Raw genomic sequence first — 24,083 nt, 5'->3', positions numbered from 1 at the left:
AGGTTAGTTTTTGTCTCATATTAGGTACTTTTTTGAAATGAAAAATGAAACAGGAATAAAAGAATGTAAATGCTATAAAACAAATTTTAAAAAGTTAAGTACAAATTCAGAAGTAGTCCATGGATGAAAACTGAAAATGGGAGAATGTATAGAGAGTGGACATGACTTTAAAAGAAAGTTATTGGCATAAATTAATTAAATATGTGTGTATAATATATTATGACTGTATTTGCAGGGGCATAGGCACTTTATCAATGGCTGTGTCACTGAAGACTACCTGTAAACCCTCAGGAAAGGGTGGGGCCTCATGAGTTCATCCCTTCTCCATGATAGGATATTAACAGGCTCCATCTTGTGCAGGTCTTGTACAGGTAATCGCAGCTCCTGCAAATTCACGTCATGTCTAGAAGACAGCATCCCACCACTTCACTCCATCCTTGGCTCTTAAATTCTTTGGCCTTCTCTTCTCCAGTGCTCCTTGAGCCTTGAATAGGGTGACGCCAATGTCCCATTTATTGTTGAGCATTCACATCACTCTTCTTATCAGTGTGACCAGCTGTGAGTCTACAGTTACCCCTGCCCACACCAAGTAGAAGGCTCTCATAACCACAGGTGACAACAGCAGCAGCCTGTGAGTATAACCAGTTCTTTAGAAGGCAGTTTAACAGACACACTGTGTCCATTTAGTCAACAATGCAGTAGCTTCTCTGCTGGGGTCTGTGACTTCAATCGTGGGGTTTTGACCAGGTTTGCTGTACCAGGAGATGTCTTTGAAAGGCATGGAGACAGGACATTTCAGGATGTGTATGTGTGAGTTATAAAGGATCTGATCTGGGCAACATGGAATGGATAATGAGGGGAAATGATGAATGAGTGTGTGAGATGTGGTTAAGGAGAGCAGTGTAGGGTGTAACAGGACAGACGGGGCAGAGAGAATCCCTGAGAGCCAGGGAGGCTGTGTAACAACATTAAAGAGGAAGGAGAAAGGAGAAGATGTAGAGGATTACACGTTCAGAATGTGACCTTGGGGAAATCTTGGAGAAGGGTGAGTATTTTAGGGAAGGTTTTGAGCTGTGATGTTAGAGCAGGGGTGGTTTATAAAGGTCAGACCAATGGGTGAGGAAATGACAGCTAGTGCCTGACTCATGTGTTCTAAGAGGAGGAGGAGTCCTTGGGGAAAAGGTCATTGTACTGGGTTGTAAGCTGCAAGCGGACTGTGGTAGAGATGAAGAATGACTTGCTGAAAAAGGTCTAAGTGATGTAAAAGACAGTACTAATAATTTGGTTGAGAAGTAAATGAATGGGGGAAATAATGACCAAGGGTTCAGAAAGGCAAAGGTGGTTATTGTTGGTGTCATCTTCAGCATCTGACATGTTAGACACTCAGTATTTGTTGGCTGGCTTGTTGTAATGAGTTTTTAACTTATAAAGATTTTCAATCTTCCACATCAGAATAGTGTGAAGAGTTCTCTTGAATGGTCCAGAGAGAAACCATGTCCTTTAAAATTGTCAATACATTTCTCCTTGAAGAGCATTGGTGTCAGTAGAGGGTCCCTGAATTTCCTGTCAGCTCGAAGCAGAGCAGTTGTGATTCTAGCTCTGGAGATAAGTACTAGGAAGACTCTGAAAGGAAACTCACTGTTCCAGGCATAGTTCCAGCTTAACATTAAATTCTCACATCACACAAATGTACATGTGAGTATTCTCCCCACTTGACAGAGAACTGGCACTTGGTAGAAAGAGGAGATGGCTTGACCAGGTCACAGTTTGAACTTGCGAGTCTTAACTCAATGATCAAGGCACCTGCTAGGTTCCTCTATATCTTACTATTTGTTAGGCTCTCTGGTTGTCAACCTGTCATTGCCATGGAGAGTTATACCAAAGTCACTTGATGAAGGAGACGACACAGAAAACACTAAGTCTTAACTTGTTACAGCAGCAAAAAAATGTGACACTCACAGAGGTGGTGCAGGGAGTTACAGCTCTGACCCTGCCTCAGGCTCTGGCTTCCTGTCTGCCAGCTGCCGGGGCGGGGTGGGGGGGGGGTGGGGGTGGGGGTGTGTGTTGTCATTGGAGGTGGGTGGGAGTTGCCCTGCTCTGGTCTAAGCTGGAAGTCTCTCCCAAGGATCAAGAGGCTTGAGATGACAATGTCATCAGCCACACTTGCTTCACTTTTGTCAGATGCCATAGCATCCTCGAGGCCTGGAAGTTTCACATCCAGCTTCACATTGGGTGGCCACCAGTTTTAGAAGTACCTCAGACAGCTAAACTCCCAGTTTGAGGCCATGGAACCACCTAGTACAGCCTGGAAGGTGCAGAGAGATGTTTATAAACCATTGGATGACAGCTTTTCTACATGGAGTCCCCAGAGAGGAGCGAGTGTTTGGAAGGAGGCGCAGTAACTGTAGTCTCAGGCTTTGAGCCCCGTCATCTCTATAGAGAGTCTCTGGGAATACCCGAGACTACACGTGCTGACACTTTAGACTCATCTGCAGGAATTCCTGGGAAAGTCGAGATGGTCATTCCTTAAGTTACCCACTCTGGAGGTTTCATTTAATGTTATTAACACAGGAACTGGGAGGGGGCCTTTTCTGTCTCCATCATGTGTGTCTATACACATGTTTAGTGTGTCCATACATATGTGTGCAGGTGCCCTTGCACATGTATTCAGGGGAGGCCGGAAGTTAACACTGGGTGTCTTTCTCAGTTGTTCTTCCTTTCTCTTTCTGAGGCAGCAGCATCTCTCACTGATCCTTGGAGTTGATTTTGCTCTACTGGCTGGCCCACGAGCTCAAGGAATCCTGTCATGTCTGCTTCTCCCACACCTGTCTACCAGGGGTTCTGGGGCATCAGGCTTCAAGTCCTCATGCATGTGTAGCAGGCACTGCACCAACTTAGCAGCTCCTCGGCACCTTTGCTTTTGGTCTTGAGACAGAGTCTTGAACTGTTGGCAGTCCTCCTGTCTCAGCCTCCCAAGTACTTAAGTCACCTCTCTCACTCTTGAAAACTTGAAACACAGTCAGTTGTGAAAGTGCACAGGCGTTTGCTTTCCTGTCCCCTTTTCTAAGTTGTTTGGTGCCACCAAGCTCTGAGTCTAGAGATGTTTAGCTAAGTCTCGCCTCTAAGTGGTAAGAGCTGGGTGCTGCTGTAGAAAGGGGGCAGGGGTGGGGACAACGAGTTGAATGACAGTGAAAATGTCCCCTTAGGATGAAGGTGCCATCCCTTCTCCTCGTGTGCCTCTCCCCAGCCTTCTGTTGAGCTTTCTTCCTCGGGGCCCGTTAGTTTGTGTGATCTGGTAATGTCGGGAATGACTTCTCTGTACCCACTGCTTATTATTGGGATGACCCAGAGTTCATTTTAGTTACATAATCTCAACACAGTGACCATGTTTACTTGTAAAAAAAAAAAAATCTTCAATTTATCTAGCTGTTTCTACTTAGCTGAATTACTTTTAGAGGGTAAATAGCATTCAGGGAAGGCATTCCATTATCTTCTTTCCTTGCGTTAATTAGTGCCACTTTGAACAGAAGAAGGAGACTGTCTTGGGAACCCAGAGTCTGAGAACATGAAAGCTGTCTACTTTCATTTTGTCATTAGCCTAAAGCAAGAGGCTGCTTGTGGCGTTCCGAGAGTGGTCAGTAGATTCTAAGCTATGCAGGGAGTGCTATGACCTCACTATATTTGTGTGACACATGGCATGGGCCCCTGTCAAGTTGGCAGAGAGGACAGGGGTGCTAAGGACTAGAGCTGGCTGGCTTAAGCCTTGTGCTCTACTTATCTCCTACCCTAGGTGGCTTCAAGAGAGCTGGGGAGACACTGAACACATTTTCTTTTGCAGTTGCAGCTGTGATCCTCGGCTGTCTGTTGGCATTGAAGAGACCTGATGTTTTACGTTATTGGTATGTGATAGAAAGTTCTTTTTCTTGTCTTTTGGCTATTGTTGTCTAATTCCTATTTGCCTCCTTATCTCTTCCTTTTCCTTGAAAATGGAGCTAGAAATATTTTCACTTGTGCCAGAATGTACCTTCACACAGTTGTCAGAGAAGTTCATTCATTTGGGAAATATTTATTGAGTAATTACAGTCTGTGCCAGACATTGTTTACTGTAAAGTCCAAATCAAGACAAAAATCTGCCTTTAAGGAGTTCACACTAAGAAGGGGGTGGTGGGCAAGGAGGAAGAAGTTTGAGGAAGCCTAAGAGAAGGAACCCCTAACTGATGGATGGGGCTTGTGGAAGGCTTTTGCCAAGTGGATGAGAGAACAAAAGGCTTCCAAATGGAGAGTACCAAAAGGCACATTGATTTGACTGCTTCTGTGAGGGGCAGCACAGGCAGGAAGGTGGAGGGACATTGTATGGGTGTCATGGAATAGAACAGGGTCAGCAGACTTTGTAAAACGCAGGAGAGCAAATATGTTCCCGTTTCGAAAAACATACAGTATTTTTCCAAATACTCAGCTCTGTCTGGGTGGTGCACAAGCAGCCACAGTTTGTTTAGGACAGGGTAAGGCGATGTCCCAGCATAACTTTATTTACAGAAAACTGGCAGTGTGTGCCACTTGCCCTGAGTACTGTAGTTACCTACTCCTGATCTGGAAGTTTCTCTCTTTCCCCGGTATAGTGTTTGTTCTTACAATGTTGCAGACTCATCTCGACTTCTTTAAGCTTTGGAGGCTGGCCACATGTGCTGTGGAAGCTGTCATGTGTAACTGTAATGTGTTTCTCTTTACACATGTGCTGTGGAAGCTGTCGTGTAACTGTAATGTGTTTCTTTTACACAGGTGCTGTGGAAGCTGTCATGTGTAACTGTAATGTGTTTCTCTTTACACATGTGCTGTGGAAGCTGTCATGTGTAACTGTAATGTGTTTCTTTTACACAGGTGCTGTGGAAGCTGTCATGTGTAACTGTAATGTGTTTCTCTTTACACATGTGTTGTGGAAGCTGTCATGTGTAACTATAATGTGTTTCTTTTACACAGGTGCTGTGGAAGCTGTCATATGTAACTGTAATGTGTTTCTCTTTACACATGTGTTGTGGAAGCTGTCATGTGTAACTGTAATGTGTTTTTCTTTCTTTTACACAGGTGGAATCACAGTGTCTGTGGTTGCTTTCTTCTTCACAATTAAGTTCCTCCTTGAGCTTGCCGCACGTGTAGTCAGCTTTCTTCAGAATGAAGACCGTGAGCGCCGTGGGGACCGGACCATTTATGACTACGTGCGGGGAAATTACCTGGATCCCCGGTCCTGCAAAGTGTTCTGGGATTGGAAGGACCCCTATGAGGTGGGCCACAGCATGGCCTTCCGAGTGCATGTAAGGGAATGTTTCTGTCTCCATACCCATAGCGGTTCCTGAGTCACTTGCTTTCCAGAGCCTGGTGCTGTCTTGGCGGTGCAGGCTGATGCTAACATTTCCCCAGTCTTTCAGTCCCTCCCAGGGACTTGGGGCTTGCTAACATCTGAAGAGCTTTGACTTTTCCTACCCTTTGGGTTTCCTGGGTACATAGCTATAATGAAGTGTAAAGCCTAATAAGAAAAGCAGTACTGAGGCTGGGTGGGATTTGCACTACTATGTGCCAGAACATGGGAGAAAGAGGATCAGGAGTTCAAGGTCATCCTTGTCTACATAGGGATTTCAAAGCCATCCGAAGCTGTGTGGGATTCTGGCTCAAAAATGAAAAGCCCAAAACAAACGTCTTTAATCCCAGCACTGAGGAAGCAGAGGTGGGCAGATCTCTGTGAGTTCTGGGCCAGCCTGGTCTACATAGTTCCAGAGCTATATTGTGTAACCTTGTCTCAAATGGGAGCGAGAAGAAACACAAGAGAAGAAGGAAGTGTGAAAGGAGGTGTTGTAGATCAGGGATTAGTAGATCTAGCCCGAAAGCCCAAGCAAGCCCGTTTCTGTAAACGCCACCTCCTGCTCCTCCTCTTCCTCCTCCTCCTCCTCCTGTTCCTCCTCCTCCTCGCTTCTTCCTTCTCCTTTCCTTTTTTCTTTCCTCCTCCTCCTTTGTTATTGTGGTTTTAGAGATAGGGTCTCACTCTGTAGACCAGGCTGGCTTTGAACACGCAGTGATCCACCTGCCTCTGCTTCCCAGATTCTGGAATTAAAGGTGTGCACCACCCTGACCGCCTGGCATTGTAAATGCCTGTTAGTTGGAACACAGACATGCTCATTTGTCCTTCAGCTGCTGTTCATTTGCATAGTTAGGATAGTTGTGTGTGGTCCACAGAGCCATTACTCTCTGGACCTTAAAGAAACCTTACGACCCGACCCGTACAGCACCCTGTCCACTAGGTAGGATTCAGTTTGCCGAGTGAGCCGGAATCCCTCAACCTTTCCCCGTGCTTCCTTCCCCTCGGTGCCAGTGCTCGATGCTGTGCTGTTGGCTAACTGCCTCACACTTGGGTTAGCGCTGGCTGTAGAGTAGTGCTGGCCACACCGAGGAGGCAGCCGTTACCGTTCAGAAACCTCGGGTTGAAATGGGCGTGTTCTTGACTCGGTGGTGTATGCTGCCCTGTCCTCCAAACAGGCAAAGAACTTGTCCATGACTTAATGGGTTTCCTTGTTGTGTGTATGATAGCCTCTCACTGTGTTCCTAAGAGCGGACCTGGAAGGAGCAGGCAGGCACTGGGGTTTCCCAGTGTGACTGACCTTGGCCAGCTGCTTCCCCTGCACATACTCTAATCTTGTGGGAAGTGGTTCTTTGCCTCAGTTTCACTAACGGGTGCCCACCCTCTCCTCCCGTGCAGTTGTTCTATAAGAATGGACAGCCTTTCCCCGCACATCGGCCTGTGGGACTGCGAGTTCACATCTCTCACATGGAACTAGCAGTGGAAATTCCAGTGACCCAGGAAGTCCTCCAGGAGCCAAATTCCAACGTGGTAAAGGTGGCCTTCACTGTGCGCAAGGCTGGGCGTTATGAGATCACCGTGAAGCTCGGTGGATTAAATGTGGCCTATAGTCCTTACTACAAAATTTTTCAGCCTGGTGGGTTCTTGGTTCATTCTTGGTTTCTCCCTTTACTCCCCATCCCTTCTTTGTGCTTTTTTGTCCTTTCTGGTAGGGTGTGGTGGGATCCAGGGCTCATGTCAAGCATGGGCTCTGCCACTGAACAGGACTCCCAGTTCCTTTAAAAAATAACAATGTTTAGATTATGTTCTCTGGCCACAAATTCATCAATTTAAAATGTAATGGGGTGTAAAATTGATTGCTCAGCATTCATTTTCATTATGGCACCAAGAAACCCCAGACCCATTAGCAACATTGTTGCCAAACCACCAGCTCCCGCTGCTAGTCTATTGCTATGGAGTGGCCTTCTCTGGACAGTTCTGTCAGCCCACATAAATACGAGGCCTTTTTTGACTTGTTTGACCTAATGTAATGCTTTTGAGGTTTATCCATGCACCATCATGTTTAGTTTTCCATTTCTTTTACCGACAAGGAATATGCCATGTGTTGTTTGTCTTTTTGTTAGCTATGGACATCTGCGTTGTTTCTTTCCATGCAGCTTCTAGACTAACTAACAAGTAAGACTACTGTGAACATTTTCATACATGTTCTTGTCCGTCCGTCCATCCATCTATCTATATCTACCCACCCACCCACCCACCCACCATTTATTGGGGCGTATCTAGGCCACAGTGTGCATGTGGAGGGCGGAGACCACTTGTAAAGTCGGTTCTTTCCCTCTGCCATATGAGTTCTGGGGGTCACACTCAGGTCAGCAGGCGTGGAGGCAATGTTTTCTTTTCAAATAAGGAAAATAGTAATGCTTTTGCGGTCTTTTTGGCATCTGTGTATGGGTCTGTGTGGGCATGTGTTTTTATTTCGCTAGGAATAGAACTGCTGAGCAATCAGTCTGACAGGCTCTTAAGGGCCAAGGATACCAGAATAGAAAGGAGGTACATTTTTTGATTTTTTTTAAAAAAGACTTTTCAAGTAAAAGCACTTTGGCCCACATCCACTGGTACTGTCAATATGTATTTTTCTTCACACTGAAGAGCACCTGCCCACAATCATGCCTTTATGCCAGATAACAAATGCTCACTGACAGAGAGGTCCAAACTGATTTCTAACTCTTTTTTTTTTTTTTTTTTTTTGGTTTTTTTGAGACAGAGTTTCTCTGTGTAGCTTTTGGAACCTTTCCTGGAACTCACTCTGTAGCCCAGGCTGGCCTCAAACTCACAGAGATCCCCTGCCTCTGCCTCCCGAGTGCTGGGATTAAAGGCGTGCGCCACCACCGCCCAGCGATTTCTAACTCTTGACTCTTAGTTCTGCAACACCGGTGTTTAGTGTGCTGAAGTCCTTCTGTGCTTTCCGCTATCCTGGCATTGTTTTGGAGATGTCATTAGGTATTGGCTAGTTTGGTATCCATAAAAATGATAGGCCCTGGGGGGTGCTCACCAATCTAAGACAGAGCGCCTGTGTGGCCTGGGCAGGTGTCTCCATGACAGGTAAGGTCCCATGCAACCTAAGTCAGAAGCTCATTTTTTAGTAAAAAGGGGGGACCTGTAGGGCCCTGGCCCCCGTCTTGGGTAACTGTTGTTTTGCTTGCTGACCTTGACCTTGATATCCTCCTTATGCTAATTCCCTGCAAGAGATTCCACCCTCCTGAATGCTTAAGGGAAGCTCCTTGTCTGTATCCTGCATATTGGGTGTTAACAGCTTAGATGCAGGATGGTAAAACATCGGAAGCGAACTTCTGCCCTCCGGGGTTCTCCCATTGTGCTGTAAGCCTGTATTTAAGACCTCCTCCCTCCTTCAAAAAACGGTATTTGGCATTAAAAAAAAATCAACAATTAATAAATGGATCCTCATGAAACTGAAAAAAAAAAAAAAAAAAAAAAAAGATAGGCCCTTGGCCAGCTTTGGAGGTCACATCCTAATGACTGAAGTCTTAGGGAGATTCCCAAGTCTTGCCTGACTGATCCCCAGCTCTCTCTGTCTAGAGCAAGGAAAGATGGAACAAGCCGTCTCTGCACCGGTCAGCCTCCTTTGCCTCCATGCCGCCCACACAGACTCTTTCCACCTGGATTGCACATTCTTCTTCCCACCAGTGGAGAATGATTTATAACCTTACATACCATCTCTGTTCCAAATTAAACTTCTGAGAATTCTGTATTCACATGCATGATAAATAAGAGATCGGGTATACTCCTACCTAGTTTTCCAGTGGTAACATCTTTCAGATTGTAGCATATTGGTGATGTTTCTGACATTAATACAGTTAGTACTGTAATTAGTACAGAACATGGGGCTGGAGAGATGGCTCAGTGGTTAAGAGCACTGGCTGCTCTTCCAGAGGATCCAGCTTTAATTCCCAGTAACCACATGGCAGCTCACAATTCCCAGGGCATCCAACAACCCCTTCTGCCTCCATGAGCACCAGGCAAAGCATGCATACACAGAAAATAAAAGTGAAAATTTTAAAGTTTTTTTTTTTTTTTTTTTAAAGGGCACAAAACATTTCTGCCATTATACAGCTCCCTCCCTTGTATTACCATCTGTAACTATATGTACTCATCTTCTTCCACGGGCTTGTTTCCAAACCCTGGGAAACCAGTCATCTATTTTCCTTTGTTTTTTTTTTTTCTTCTTCGAGACAGGGTTTCTCTGTGTAGTTTCGGTGCCTGTCCTGGAACTCACTCTGTAGACCAGGCTGGCCTTGAACTCACAGATATCCATCTGCCTGGCTCTGCCTCCCGAGTGCTGGGATTAAAGGCATTCCCCACCGCCGCCCGGCCTATTTTCCATTTCTTTTACAAAAACCAGATATGGTGACCCATGTCAGCAATGATCTGTAATGTGAGCACTCAGGAGGTAGAGGCAGGGAATCAGAAGTTCTAGGTCTTCCTTGGCCAGACCCTGTCTCAAATCACAGTCCCAAAGCCAAAGCACATTTCCACACTAGGTCATTTGAAGGGTGTTAGAGAGGGTGTTAGACTCATACCGAGCAACTTCTCAAGGCTGGCTGAATTCCAGAGATTCATCTAGTTGGTCCAACTGCTTAACTGTTATCAACACAGCTGCTGTTAACATTCACGTACATCTTTTCTGTATAATGTAAGTTTTCATTTCTCAAGGAAATGCCCTGAATGTAAACCAAGGTATTTGATAATCAAATCTTTAGGGTTTTTTGTTTTGTTTTGGTTTCGTTTTGATTTTTCAAGACAGGGTTTCTCAGTGCAGCCCTGGCTGTCCTGAAACTCATTCTGTAGACCAAGCTGACCTTGAACTCACAGAGATCCACCTGTCTCTGCCTCCTGAGTGTTAGGATTAAAGGGCTGCATCTTTAGGGGAGTTTTTGGTTTAAAGATTTATTCTTACGTGCATTGGTGTTTTGCCTGCATGTATGTCTGTTTAAGGGTTTGAGGATGCCACATCCTGTGAACTGGAGTCCCATGCCGTCCTGAGCTGCCATGTGGGTGCTGGGAATGGAACCCTGGTCCTCTGGAAGAACAGCCTGTACCCTCAATTGCTGAGCTATCTCTCCAGCCCCTCATCTTTAGCTTTTTGAAGAAAGAAATTGTTGAACTCTTTTCCAGAGTGGCTCTGGCATTTGGATCTCATTTCTTCACATCCTTACCATTGTAATATTGTCACTATTTTTTAGCCATTTTCATAAATGTGTATTTAATTTGCATTTCCCAAGTGGTTAGTGGTGATACACTTATTTCATTTGTTCTTTTGACAACTGTATATCCTCTTTGGTGAAATATCTTTTTATGATGTTTATGTATTTGTTAATTAGAAATTTTGGGGTTTTCACTGTTGTGTTTTGAGAGCCTTTTTTTTTGGTTGGTTTGTTTTTTTGAGACAGGGTTTCTCTGTGTAGTTTTGGTGTGTGTCCTGGATCTCACTCTGTAGACCAGGCTGGCCTCAAACTCACAGGGATCTGCCTGGCTCTGCCTCCCGAGTGCTGAGATTAAAGGCATGCCTGCCACCACCACCGCTGCCACCCGGCAAGAGCCTTTTAAGATAAATTCTATGCACTAGTCCCTTGTCAAACATTTAAAATCTGGCTTTTTTCATCCTAAAAGGATATCCCATGATATGAAAACATTTTAAATAGCCATCAAGTTTACTTCTTTTTTTCTTTCCTTTCACGACTATGCTTCTAATGTCTAAGATCTCTGGCTAATTCCAGATCCTAAAGATTTTTCTCCATTGGTTTTTCTAAAAGTTTTATTATTTCACATTTTATGTTAAAGCCATGCTCCATTTTTAGTTAATTTTTATATGTAAGATTGATGTCAAGGTTTTTTTGTTTTTGTTTGTTTGTTTGTTTGTTTGTCAGAGCTGAGGACGAACCCAGGGCCTTGGACTTGATAGGCAAGCGCTCTACCACTGAGCTAAATCCCCAACCCCTGTCAAGGTTTTTTAATTTTTTTTTTTTCTTTCTTGAAGCTCTCTGGTTGCCCACGGACCATGTGTTAAGAGGGTTGTCTTTCCTTCATAGATAGAGCTTTGACATCTTTGTCAAAAACCAGCTGGGTACATGTGTGGTCTGTTTGGGGCTCTGTGCTGTAACAGTCATTGGCCGATGTGTCTGCCCCTCCCCTCCCCCAGTTGGTACCAGATCTCGGATTACTATCCTTGCTTGTTATTTCGCCTACACTGGCTCCTCTCCATTTATTCTTCTTTTCAAAATTGCTTTAGCTAATTCCAGTTCCTTTTCCTTTCCATTCCAGAATTTGGTCTAATATCTAATTTATGAGTATTTTCCTAGGGATTTAGTAAGGATTGTGTTAAATCTGTATTTCAACTTGGGCAAGTTAGCACTTCCTGTGTGTTGAATCTTGTAATTCACAAGCATGCTATATTTTATGTATTTGAATGTCCTTACACCCATGCACAAGGGATAACACTAATTGGACTCAGTGGGTTAAAGAAGAAGACCTGAAGTTGGGAGGGCATGTGATGTGATGGGTAGGATGGGTTAAGGGAGGGTGTGGATGAATATAAACAAAATATATTGTGTCCATGTATGAAATTCTTAAAGAATAAATCCTGTATTTTCAAAATCAGTTTTTCTTTGTTCGCAGCATTAGTAGTGCTCGGTGTACAGTTCTTACATGTGTTTGGTAGATTTGCACCTCTTTCATGCCCTTTGGTTTTAGTTTTGCCATTGTTCAGTGCTTATTTTTTATTCATAGCTGTGTGTAGGAGCGTTGGCACATTCAAATGACAGGTCTGAACATAGAGATTAGAAGACAACTTTGTTGTCCTCTGAACAACTTTGCCAACAATTTTTTTCTCTCCTTCCACTTCTGTGTGTGTTCTGGGAGTCAGAGTTAGGTCCCCAGGCTTGCACAGCATGCACCTTTACCTGCTAACCTATCTCACTAGCCCTGGCTGTCCTGGAACTCCGTCTGGAGGCCAAGCTGGCCTTGAACTCAGCCCTCTGCCTGCCTCTGCCTCCCGTGCGGGGGCTGAAGAGTGTGCCACCACAGCTGACTTCAGCACTCACTTGTGAGGCCCACCTCAAAAGCTCTCTGGGAAAGTGTAGCACTGTATTTGTGTCTTTAGTTCTGCCTTCTTCAGATTCTTTTCTCATTTTGTTTGGTGTAGAAAGTGGTTAAAAGTAACAAGAAAAATAAAAACATCCCCAAAAGCAACTACAGAAAACAAGTCCCCACAGTTCATTTCTGTGAATCTGTTTCCTTTCTTGGTTTCATTGTCTTTCATTGTCTGTTTCAGGAATGGTGGTTCCTTCCAAAACCAAAATTGTGTGCCATTTTTCTACTCTTGTGTTGACCTGTGGTCAACCACACACTCTGCAAATAGTGCCCCGAGATGAGTATGACAACCCAACCAACAATTCCACCTCCCTGAGAGATGAACACAACTACAGCTTGTCCATTCATGAGGTGAGTGCCTTCTTCTCCTTTCCATGTGCAAGAAAGCTAGGGTCTGTCATGCTCACCCCAGCTCTTGTCTCCCCGACTTCTGAGCCGTCTTTAGCTGACAGTACCTGTCCGTGTAGGAAGCATGAGGCATAGATTAAAGGAGCCATAGGAGAGTCCTTGGGAAGCATGTCAAGTCACTCTTTACTTCCTGTAGCTCGGCGCTCAAGAAGGAGAGAATAATGAAGTCTCATTTGAGAAGTCGGTGACATCCAACCGGCAGACATGCCAGGTGTTCCTGCGGCTCACCCTGCATTCTCGGGGTTGCTTCCATGCCTGCATCTCATACCAGAACCAACCCATCAATAATGGCGAATTTGACATTATAGTCCTTAGTGGTGAGTTGAAAGCTGTGCCTTGGTCCTTTCCCAGCCATTTCGTCCCCTTACGTCTGTTCTCTGACCCACCCCACAGACATTTGATATTGGAGCCATATTTGCCTTACTGCCCTGTGGTACACTGAGTGACCGACCAGCAGTAGGTTAGTTTGTCCTCTTGATTCCTGTTTCAAACTTTGTTCTTTGTACTTCAGAGAGCGAGAGGAACATTGTTGACCGAAATGTGTCCACCTCAGGAGTGAGCGTCTACTTTGAGGCTTACCTCTACAACACCAGCAGCTGCGCAAGCGCGCCGTGGCATCTTCCTCCCGTGCACATGAGCTCCTCTCAGCCCCGGCCCTCCACTGCTCTCGAGGAGGACGAGGAAGACTCGCCCTCAGAGTGCCACACCCCCGAGAAGGTGAAGAAACCCAAGAAGGTGTACTGCTATGTGTCACCCAAGGTTGGTGACCCTTTTCTTGTCTTAAAATCCTCTACCCAAGTCTGTATACCACTAACATGCAGTGACAGACACCAGAAAGTGGCAGTCTGAGTGTCAGTAGGCCAGAGTCATCTCCTTGCAGAGTTTCTGAGACACTAAGAGAGGCTTCCCAATGTTGTATTCTCTCGGTTGCTGCAGGGGTTTGCTTTGTACCAGGGCAGATCTCTGCCAGACTGTGTGTCTCAGCACCGTTGAGTACCTGAACATTCTATCCTCTGAGTGCTCTGGGCAAGATTGTCTAAGGTGGAGCTCTCAGGATGGTAAAGAAGGCTACTTTTTTTTTTTTTTTTTTTTTTTGATCATTAAGAAGTCCTCAGTGGGATCAGCATCACTGTTGGCCCCCTGTGCTGTATTGCAGCAATTTGATCTTTCATTCTGTGATAATGTGAAACCACATTAAATGGTTGTCAATACCAGGCTTCAAGACTGTAAGAAAGAGCTTGGCAGAGACAGAAGGGTGAACTTGCCAAGCCCTGGAGCTCAGGGCGCCTTGTTTGAGGCTTTCTTTTGACTGTGTTTTCTTCTTCGTCCAGTCCTCACAAGAATGAGACTGTTGGAACATCCTATTACATCCTTTAATCTCATAATCAAAGCTGGGTTCAAATCTCTTGTGCTTTGTAATGTCCTTCTCTGTGCCACCTTTGTTTACAAATCTTGCTTTCATGTGTAGTGGAGGGGTGGCAGGGAGGTAACTGAGCGGGGTGAAAAATTGCAGAGACTCGGCACTGAACCAATCATTGTTAAAACCGGCCGACTGTTTCCTCCTTTTAGTGTGGTTGGAAGTTTTCTGTAATGAGCATTGGTCTTTAAGTCATGGGGGAAAGTGTAGAGACTGGGGTGTAGTTCAGTGCTAGAACATGCCTATGGCATGGGAGAGGCAGTCAAAGCACTGAAAAAAGGAAAAATGTATGACACACAATCAGATTTAAAAAACAAACCAACCTTTTCTCCTTTTCTGAATAGCATAAGAAGAACCTTCCTTGTCCTCATAATTAGGTATTTAGATGAGCTTTTGTGTAAGATCCCCACTATGTTTCCCTCCAGCCTTCTTCTTGACTCCCCATCCATGCGTAGTCCTTAGTACCATCCATATAGGAAGAAAGGGCCAGGCATAGTGGCTCGCATCCATAATCTCAGTACTCAAGAAGCTACAACGAGGTCACTGTGACATCAAAGACAGCCGGAGCTGCCTCGTGTGTCCCAGTAGATATGGCCTGGGCTAGGGAGTCAAACCCTTCTCAAACCAAACCACAGCAAACCAACATCAAACGGAGGGAGCCGTGGGCATGGCTCCTGTGTGTGGGCTTGGGGAGTCACTGAGCAGCAGCAGGCAAGGCAGAGAAAGGGGTCCTGCTTGTTCCAGGGTGAAGTAGTTTATGCTCAGAAAGCGAGGACCCAATTCCAAGCATCCCAAAATGAGTCAGACCTGAGTGTTGAGATGGTGACCCGAGTCTGTGGAATTGAACTGTTGGGTTTTAGTTTGTCTTGGAGATGTATTTATTTAGTACTGACTAAACTATCCTTTTGTTTCTATGAAGAATATAGCCACGACCTTGGTATTTGCCTTATAACACCCAAACAGGGCTCTCTTCTTTGTCACCCACTTCATTTTCTGTGTTGGTCCCCAGCAATTCTCCGTGAAGGAATTCTACCTGAAAATCATCCCCTGGCGCCTCTACACCTTCCGAGTGTGCCCTGGGACAAAGGTAAGTTGAACTTTAGGGCTACCTCATGCTGAGCAGGCCTCAACTTTGGGGTGGTCAGACTTTTCTTTTTCTTTCTTTTTTTGAGGGCTTTCATTGTTTCTGAAAGTTCTCTCTCTATTCATTTCCAAACAAAGAAGAAGTTATCCCTCACTAAATGCCATGAATATTCAAGGAGTGTGCTGTGGAAACTGAGTACTGCCTAGTTTGTACCAGTAGCAATTCAGAGTACTCTCCAGTGCCTTCCGTCCTCAGCGGGCTTTCAAAGGTGTGGTCCTTCTGCTCATCTGTGCTCTCTGCTGCTGAAGAGAAGCCTGTTCTGCGAGAAGGGATGTTCTCATGTATTAAAAATCCCTCTTCTTTATTTTTGTAGTTGTGTTTTTTAATTGTTCTGGGCCTGAATCTAAGCTTTGCCCCAGAGGCTTGGGTATATTGTTTATGAAGATCACTTTCTCCAGGCATTTTGGAATAGTAGTTGCTCCAAACTTTATGTTGGAAGATCTGCAGCGTTGCCCAGGATCCTTACTTAAAAGCAGTTTTTCTATGACTCAAATAAGTTCAGTGAGAACTTGAAAAGGGACCAGTAAGGTGGTTCAGTGGGTGAAAGGCCTTGTCACCCAAACACGACTTGATCTCCAGAACCCGTGTAAAGAGCCGACTGTGGTGGCACATGACCCCAGTGCTCTGTGGCAAGATGAGAGGCAGGGACAGGAGAATCACTTGGGCGCTCAAAGGCCAAGCAGCCTGGAGTATTTAACAAGGCAGAACCACCCAACTCCTGAAAACATACCCCCTACACAGCATGTGTGCACACTGAAAATGACAGAGACAGACAAACCTGTCCGTTATAGAGCATCGAGGAGGGCTGGCGAGATGGCTCGTGAAAGCCAAGTTTAGTGGCCAGAGTTCATCCTCCAGACCCCTGTGGTGGCAGAAGAGACCGATGCCCGTAGGCTGGCCTCTGACCCTGTGTGCTGCTGTGGCACATGCACCTGTACACATACACATACACACATACTAAATAAATGTATGAGATAAACGAGATAGACTCCTGGCATGTATTTACAAAACCCAGCAGCGCCTTGTTTTTGTTGTTTGTGTAGCAGAGTAAGCATTGAAGGGCTTTGTTGGAATTAAGAGATTTATAGATGAACTTAACCACTTTCTACATTTTCTTTGCTAGTTTTCATATCTTGGCCCTGACCCTGTTCACAAGCTCCTCACGCTGGTGGTGGATGACGGTATTCAGCCTCCTGTGGAGCTCAGCTGCAAGGAAAGGAACATTCTAGCTGCTACTTTCATCCGCTCCCTGCACAAGAACATTGGTAAGGTGGGAAGCAGTGGACCGCGAGGCCGTAGAGCTGGAGAGCAGTGCTCCTCCGCATGTCTCTAATAAGTCATAATGAACTTTGCTGCTCCTCAGGAGGCTCTGAGACCTTTCAAGACAAGGTGAACTTTTTCCAACGAGAGCTGCGGCAGGTACATGTGAAGAGACCTCATTCCAAAGTCACCCTGAAGGTCAGCAGACACGCCTTGCTGGAATCGGTATGTAACGTTTCATCTTTATATGCAAGTTCTCCAACCGAGGACCTATTCAGTATTTGACTGTATTCCACAGTGCATCCTATTAATGAAACATAAATTTCTCCCTTTAAACATATTAGAGACTTACTTGTTCTTTCATTGTATTGCTTTATTATCTTGGGCTGGGGCCACTGTGTTCAGAGCATGCAGCGGAGGGGAGACTCATGACACAGAAGTTTTCTGGTCTGTGCTGATGGAAGTGGTGGTTAGAGAAGCCTGTTAGTCATCCCTGGGGTAGAGGGAAGTCATTCTTGTCGTCACTCAGGTCTGCTGGACGTGGAACACCTGATGAGTCTTTGTCTCCACCACACAGACATGGGCATGGTCTGACATTCCCTAAGAGTGAGAAGGCTTGGTGCCTGTCCCGAAAGTGTCTGTGGTGTTTGGCTCTGGTGGGTGTGCCTGGAAACCCCCTTTCTCAGCCACACTCCATGGGGACGGCTCCCTGTGTGGGCCTTGCCTTGTGGTGGATAAAGATATCTAGTGAATATATCTAGTGTACTTTACTGAAAACCAAGACTCCTCAAGCTCTTTTGTTTACAGCTTAGCACTAACTTGAATCTTTTTAAAGAAAACTTTTCTGTAAGGGGTTTTTCATTAATAAAGTGAAGTTTATAAAAAAAAGAAGAAACAGAAAAATATTTGACTATCAATTTCCAAATTAAATTGTGTGTGTGTGTGTGTGTGTGTGTGTGTGTGTGTGTGTGTGTGTGTGTTTTCTCGGGTGAGAAGTTCACACAGTGTAGACCAGGCTGGCCTTGAACTTGTAGTTGTAGTCCTCCTGCTTCAACCTCCTGTTTGCTGGGATCATCATTGTTTCTATATTTAGATTTTGTTTTTTAATATTTGTTTTTGAATTTCTCCTGGAGATTTGTGTATTTACATATAAGATGATGTCACTAGAGCCAGGGCGGTGGTGGCACACGCCTTTAATCCCAGCACTCAGGTGGCAGAATCAGGCGGATCTCTGTGAGTTCGAGGCCAACATGGGCTACAGAGTGAGTTCCAGGAAAGGCGCAAAGCTGCACAGAGAAACCCTGTCTGGGGAAGAAAAGAAAAAGATAGTGTTACTAAAGCTTACTTATGAGTCATATATCACCTGCACGGAGTGGCTGGCTTAGGGAGCAGTGGTGGTGCTCTTGGGGGTTGGTCTTTAGCAGCTGAGGGATGCTAGCCAGTGTTCTGACAGCTTCCTTCCTCTCTCGTAGTCTTTGAAGGCCACTCGGAACTTTTCCATCTCAGATTGGAGCAAGAACTTTGAAGTGGTTTTCCAGGATGAAGAAGGTGGTTTTGAGATTTCATTTTACCATTTTAATTCCCTTCCTACTCCCATACTCTTCGCTAAATCCCGAACAGCCCCTCCACTCCCCCAAGACCCTGCTTCTGTGAGGCAGGGAAGAAGCCTAGCTGCGTGGCGTGGTGGAGCGTGGAGAACAGACATGTGGGTGAGCTCTTACAGTTCACACCAAAAGGACAGACTAACCACTGCAGCTCCCAGAGTGTCCATTTCCTGGGATCTCTGACCTTCTGTGTTCCTGTTAGCTTAGTGATCAGAATACCTTGCTTTCTACAGAAGGAAGTAGGGTTCCAGAAAGTGTCCACCACACAGGGAGCTGCAGTGAGGAGCAGGGGGTGGGACAGGAGGGGTGTGGGCTTGTTAAGTGGTCACTAAAGGAAGGGAAGTAGCAGGAGGTGGTGGAAGCGGCTTCACTTTTAATCTTCATTATGCTTTTCAGCGTTGGATTGGGGAGGGCCTCGCCGGGAGTGGTTTGAGCTAATCTGCAAAGCCCTGTTTGACACCAGCAGCCAGCTCTTCACCCGCTTCAGCGACAACAACCAAGCGCTAGTGAGTGTGCTTTCCCCGTGTGTGTGTGTGGGGGGGGGGCACGGGACCAAACCGCGTACACAGAGCTTCACGCCTAACCTGGGAGTCCTGACAACTCGTGTTTTGCTCTTAATTTGTTGTTACTAATGAGCTAATCAAGTTGCCTCCCTTTTATTTGGCTCCATTATTTCATCTGTAAATAGGAAAAAAATGAATAGTTGAGCATTTGGCTAAGAGCATTATATTGTAATGGCTACTTTACTCATTTATAATTATGAAGCTATTTTCTAAAGAAAAATACCTAAGGCAGTTGGTTTCTGTATTAGATACTTTGACTAGAGGTGTCAGAAGTAGAGCACCTGACTGTGGTTAAATCAAGTTCTCATTTAGGGACAGGCATCATGTCCCCTGTATGCAAATCATCCTGGGACCACAAACTAAGGTTCCTCAGTAGCCATCCTCCAGTCACTTTAAATTAATTACTCAGTTGTCTCCTCTGTGATCCTTAAACTGAAATTTTATTCCCTTGGTGTAGGGTATGAGCCAGATTTCCATTGTTGTAATAAATGCCTGAGACAATCAGCATATGAAGAGAAAATATCATCTCACTGCAGATTTTTAGAAGTTTCAGTTCATGGTTGGTCTGCCTCGTTGCTTTGGGTCTGTGGTGAGGCAGCATATCATAGTGGAAGAGAATGACAAGATCCTTCACCTCGGGGCTAGGGCGTGAAAGGAGAGGAGGCCCCAGGCAGCTCTCTTCCAGGGCATACTCCGGTAACCTGAGCCCTATTGATGGCACTCTGGGCACCTTTGGGACATTCCAGGTCCACATTGTAGTACATTGCATTGGGAGGGTGGGTCTTTCCAGAACTAGGATGGATGAAAAATGGTCCCAGGCCTTTCCATTTCTTTCTTTAACAGGTGCATCCTAACCCTAATCGCCCAGCTCACCTGCGCTTGAAGATGTATGAGTTTGCAGGGCGGCTGGTGGGCAAGTGTTTGTATGAGTCCTCTCTAGGAGGAGCTTACAAGCAGTTGGTCCGTGCCCGTTTCACTCGGTCTTTCCTGGCCCAAATCATTGGACTCCGTATGCATTACAAGGTAACATCCTAGGTGTGCATTTCCACTAAGACAGTCTGGCCATTGCCTCTGGAATCTTTCCTTATAAACTGATTTTCTAAAGTATTTTTCCCTTTTACTTATTTTCTTACAATATTTGTTTATTTTTATTCTGTCTGTATGTGTGTTTTGCCTGCATGTATGTACATACACCAGATGCATCTCTGGTGCCCACAGAGTCAGAAGAAGGTGTTGGATCCTCTGGAGCTGGAATAACAAATGATTGTGAGCCTCTATGTGGGTGCTTGGAACCGAACTCAGATCCTTTGGAAGAGCAGCCAGTGCTCTTAACCTCTGAGCCCTCTCTCCAGCCCCCTGAGCTGATTATTTTTAAGACTGAAGATGTAAGTGATGTCAAGCAGTTACAATTTCATTCGTTGTAAAAGAGTTCATGTGCTCCTTCTGTGTCTGCCTCTCTCCTCAGTACTTTGAAACGGACGACCCAGAATTCTACAAGTCCAAAGTTTGCTTTATCCTCAACAATGACATGAGTGAGATGGAGCTGGTCTTTGCAGAAGAAAAATACAACAAATCAGGTCAACTGGATAAGGTGATAAAGACCACGCGGAGTTAAGGGTCCCCACGCCTCTGGCCCCTCTAAAGCAGGACCAGTAGACTCTGTGCAGGGCAGGAAGGACTGCAGAGCAACAGAAGTGTCACTGCACAGGCCTGCTGGGGAGGACGACTGTGTCTGTGTTTAGCAGTTGGGATGTAGTTGCTGATGCTTCATTTAACACAGTGTCTGCACATTGTAAAATCCTCATGTTGTTCTTGTTGGGTTTTTGTTTGGTTGATTTGGCTTTTTGAGACAGGGTCTCACCTTGTAGCTCAGGCTGGCCTCCTGAGTGCTGAGATTACTGGCCAGATATATTTTTTTGGCAAATGTGCTCTTGTTACATTGTGGAGTTATGCGCTATCAAATGATAATAATGAAGCTGGTCATAATAATAATAATATATTACTAACCTTCATTAGGTATGATACCACCACTGCAAAACTAGTTAACAATATGCAATGAAAAGGAAAGTAGCAATGACTGAAAGGTGTGGGGGTGCACACCTTCAATCCAGCAGTTGGGAGACACATGCAGGCAGGCAGATCTCTGAGTTTGAGGCCAGCTTGGTCTACACAGAGAGACCCTGTCTCAAAAACAAACAAACAAACAAACAACAACAAAAACAACCCAGAACTAAACACTGAAAATGATTGGAACATGCCAGTTTTCTGTCTTTGTCCTAGTGAGGTCTGTACCTAGCTTCCTGAGCTGGTATAACAAAGCTGCAAGTGAACAGAACCTTAGGTCACAGTCCTTGGCCCTAGGGACAGCAACAGGTTGTTCACCAGCGGGATTTTCAGTAGATTAAGACAGTAGAACTTTTTTTTCTGTAATTACAGATACTCTATTACTGCTATAATTTGGTGTGGTTTTTGTGAGTAAGCATTTCTAGCTGTGACCTAAAAAATGTTATGAAGATTTATTGTTCACATCAATGCAGTTAAAATGGAGGCGTTCATTCCCTTATGGAAACAACTCTGGTTTCCATACACAGGATCTCCAGGTCATTGTTTTCACTGCTTGGGTCTTCCTCGAGTGCCCCTCCATTGTTGTTTATTGGGGTGTGTGTGTGTGTGTGTGTGTGTGTGTGTGTGTGTGTGTGTGTGTGTGTGTGCGCGCGCGCGCGCGCGCGCACGCGCGTGCTTACTAATTCTGTCAGTGACTCAAGAAGCTTGGTTAGCTTTTCTTTGCAGAAAGACAAATGGAGGAACAAATAGTTCATGGACTGAAGTTCTGTAGCAAGTTAGTACTGTGGCTGGAGTTTTGGAAGCCGGATTTCCCCGTCCGCAGCCATTGTTCTTTCTATTTGTGTGCTTGGGAGATAGAAGAATGTGTGGGAACAACTGTTTCCATCCCAGAATTTCAGAGCTATGAAAGAGCTTCTTTGAAAAAAGGTCATCAGTGGGTTAGTTGTAGGAGATGGATTAAACTATTGCTAACAAACAAACATAACATCTTCCTGTGGAATCACCACTGCTCCACTGCATGGGAGCAGACCTCGTTTAACACCCACTTTAGAAATCAGCTAGTAGAGTGTGGAAGAAGTGGTGTAAGTCCTGAAGGTTAGTACAAAAGGTAGAAGCAAGTGTGTTAAAAAGCCAAATGCAGATCAGGAGCTTGAGGCCGGCACTGAGGGAGTCCCGTTCTGCTGCTTGTAGGACACTCCAGGCTGAAGCATCTTACAGTTTCCTCGCCACAACCTCTCCTTGTCTTTTGCTTCCTGTTTCAGGTTGTAGAACTCATGACAGGTGGAGCTCAAACCCCAGTCACCAATGCAAATAAAATCTTCTACTTGAACTTGCTCGCCCAGTATCGGCTGGCCAGTCAAGTGAAAGATGAGGTGGAGCATTTCCTAAAAGGTGGGACCCTGTCTCCTTTTGCTGAAGATGTCTGCATCGTAGTTGCAGGCATGGCTTTAACTTGGATACTTTTGTTTCAGGCTTGAATGAGTTGGTTCCTGAGAACCTCTTGGCTATTTTTGATGAGAATGAGCTTGAGGTAAGTGCTTAGGATTTGAACCTACTTTGTCCTGTGTTATTTTTCATTTACTTGTGTGAGGGGTACACAGGTGCCATGGCACACCTGTGAAGATCAGAGAGCCACTTGTAGGCTGACTTCTCTCCTTCCACCACGTGAGTCTCTGGATTGGACATAAGTAGTCAGGCTTGATTGGTAGCAAGTGCCTTTACCTTCCGAGCCATCTCACCAGCCCCACGACTGCTGTTCTTGAGAACATGCCTCCTGGGCTCCTGCTGGCTGTGTCTTCTGTTAGAGGTGTGACAGGAAAGTCCTTTCTTTCTTTTTGGGGGGTTAAAGGGTATGACAGTGTCTCACTATGTAGCCAGAAAGTCTTTTTTATTATGCAGAAGTTGGATTCACCTTTTAAATTTTTTTATTATATGTGTATGAGTCTTTTGCCTGCATGTATGTCTGTGTACCACATGTGTGCCTGGTTCCTGCAGAAGCCAGAAGAGGGTGTTGGATCCCTTGGAACTTGAGTTACAGACAGTTGTGAGGTGCCATGTGGATGCTGGGAATTGAACCAGGTCCTCTGGAAGAGCAGCCAGTGCTCTTCACTATGGAGCCATCTCTCCATCCTGTGTCCACTTTTGTTAATCTTCTGTTCATTGACCTGTTCTTCAGCTTTTAAAAATTAGAATGTCAGGCTGGAAAGATGGCTCAGAGGTTAAGAGCACTGACTGCTCTTCCAGAGGTCCTGAGTTCAATTCCCAGCAACCATATGGTGGCTCACAACCATCTGTAATGAGATCTGGCGCCCTCTTCTGTATACATAATTAATAAATAAATAAATCTTTAAAAAAATTAGAATGTCAAAAGTCAGAAAGTGTCAAGTGTTTATGAAGAATGGTAGTTAATATTTATCTATTAACTATTCTTGATATTAATCGACTAGTAAGGAGTATTAACATCATGTGCAGTCTTCATAATGTCTTATGACATTTAAGGGGATTATAGAATGTATTTGTTCAGGTATATGTGAACTATGAATTGTGTACTGAGATACCAGAGAAATAGAGGTGAAGACAGTCTCTTATGGGCTATATGCTAGTAAAAGAGACATCCCACAAGATGGGATTACATTTAAAGTTTTGACCATAACCACTCTGTGTGTGTGTGTGTGTGTGTGTGTGTGTGTGTGTGTGTGCGCGCGCGCGCGCGTATGTGCTTACATATCTGTAGTAACTGTGTTACTATTTCACATTTTGTATGAATTAAACGTTATCTATAAGATAGTAGATACTGGGGCTGGAGAGATGGCTCAAAGGTTAAGAGCACTGGCTGTTCTTCCAGAGGTCCTGAGTTCAATTCTCAGCAACCACATGATGGTCACAACCATCTGTAATGAAATCTGGTGCCCTCTTCTGGCATGCAGGGATGCAGGCAGAACACTATATGCATAATAAATAAATATTTTTAAAAAAGTAAATACCATTGTGTGTGTGTGTGTGTGTGTGTGTGTGTGTGTGTGTGTGTAGCTGAGGATCGAACCCAGGGCCTTGCTCTTGCTAGGCAAGCACTCTACCACTGAGCTAAATCCCCAACTCCTGTAAATAC

The 24,083-nt window shown here is 45.1% G+C and overlaps 1 protein-coding gene across 2 annotated transcripts in view; it reads left to right on the top strand.

Annotated features, from left to right (window-relative positions):
• Arel1 (apoptosis resistant E3 ubiquitin protein ligase 1) overlaps nucleotides 1–24,083 on the top strand; it is a 32,176-nt gene that overhangs the window by 3,031 nt on the left and 5,062 nt on the right. Inside the window, exons 2-16 of one of the 2 annotated variants that reach the window (XM_036205985.1) lie at nucleotides 3,839–3,899; nucleotides 5,083–5,279; nucleotides 6,746–6,983; nucleotides 12,696–12,865; nucleotides 13,059–13,239; nucleotides 13,434–13,681; nucleotides 15,349–15,426; nucleotides 16,607–16,748; nucleotides 16,847–16,968; nucleotides 18,216–18,291; nucleotides 18,744–18,853; nucleotides 19,754–19,933; nucleotides 20,376–20,501; nucleotides 22,237–22,366; nucleotides 22,447–22,505. In XM_036205985.1, the coding sequence (XP_036061878.1) occupies nucleotides 3,884–3,899; nucleotides 5,083–5,279; nucleotides 6,746–6,983; nucleotides 12,696–12,865; nucleotides 13,059–13,239; nucleotides 13,434–13,681; nucleotides 15,349–15,426; nucleotides 16,607–16,748; nucleotides 16,847–16,968; nucleotides 18,216–18,291; nucleotides 18,744–18,853; nucleotides 19,754–19,933; nucleotides 20,376–20,501; nucleotides 22,237–22,366; nucleotides 22,447–22,505 (2,073 nt within the window). In that variant the 5' untranslated portion in view covers nucleotides 3,839–3,883. Of the gene's footprint in view, nucleotides 1–3,838; nucleotides 3,900–5,082; nucleotides 5,310–6,745; nucleotides 6,984–12,695; nucleotides 12,866–13,058; nucleotides 13,240–13,433; nucleotides 13,682–15,348; nucleotides 15,427–16,606; nucleotides 16,749–16,846; nucleotides 16,969–18,215; nucleotides 18,292–18,743; nucleotides 18,854–19,753; nucleotides 19,934–20,375; nucleotides 20,502–22,236; nucleotides 22,367–22,446; nucleotides 22,506–24,083 lie in introns of both variants that reach the window. The other variant, XM_036205984.1, reaches the window with a different exon arrangement.

This window comes from Onychomys torridus, chromosome 14, assembly GCF_903995425.1.
Source record: "Onychomys torridus chromosome 14, mOncTor1.1, whole genome shotgun sequence".
Classification (NCBI taxonomy): domain Eukaryota; kingdom Metazoa; phylum Chordata; class Mammalia; order Rodentia; family Cricetidae; genus Onychomys; species Onychomys torridus.
Note: the sequence above shows the minus strand (reverse complement) of the source record. Positions and strands in the feature narration are given on the sequence as shown.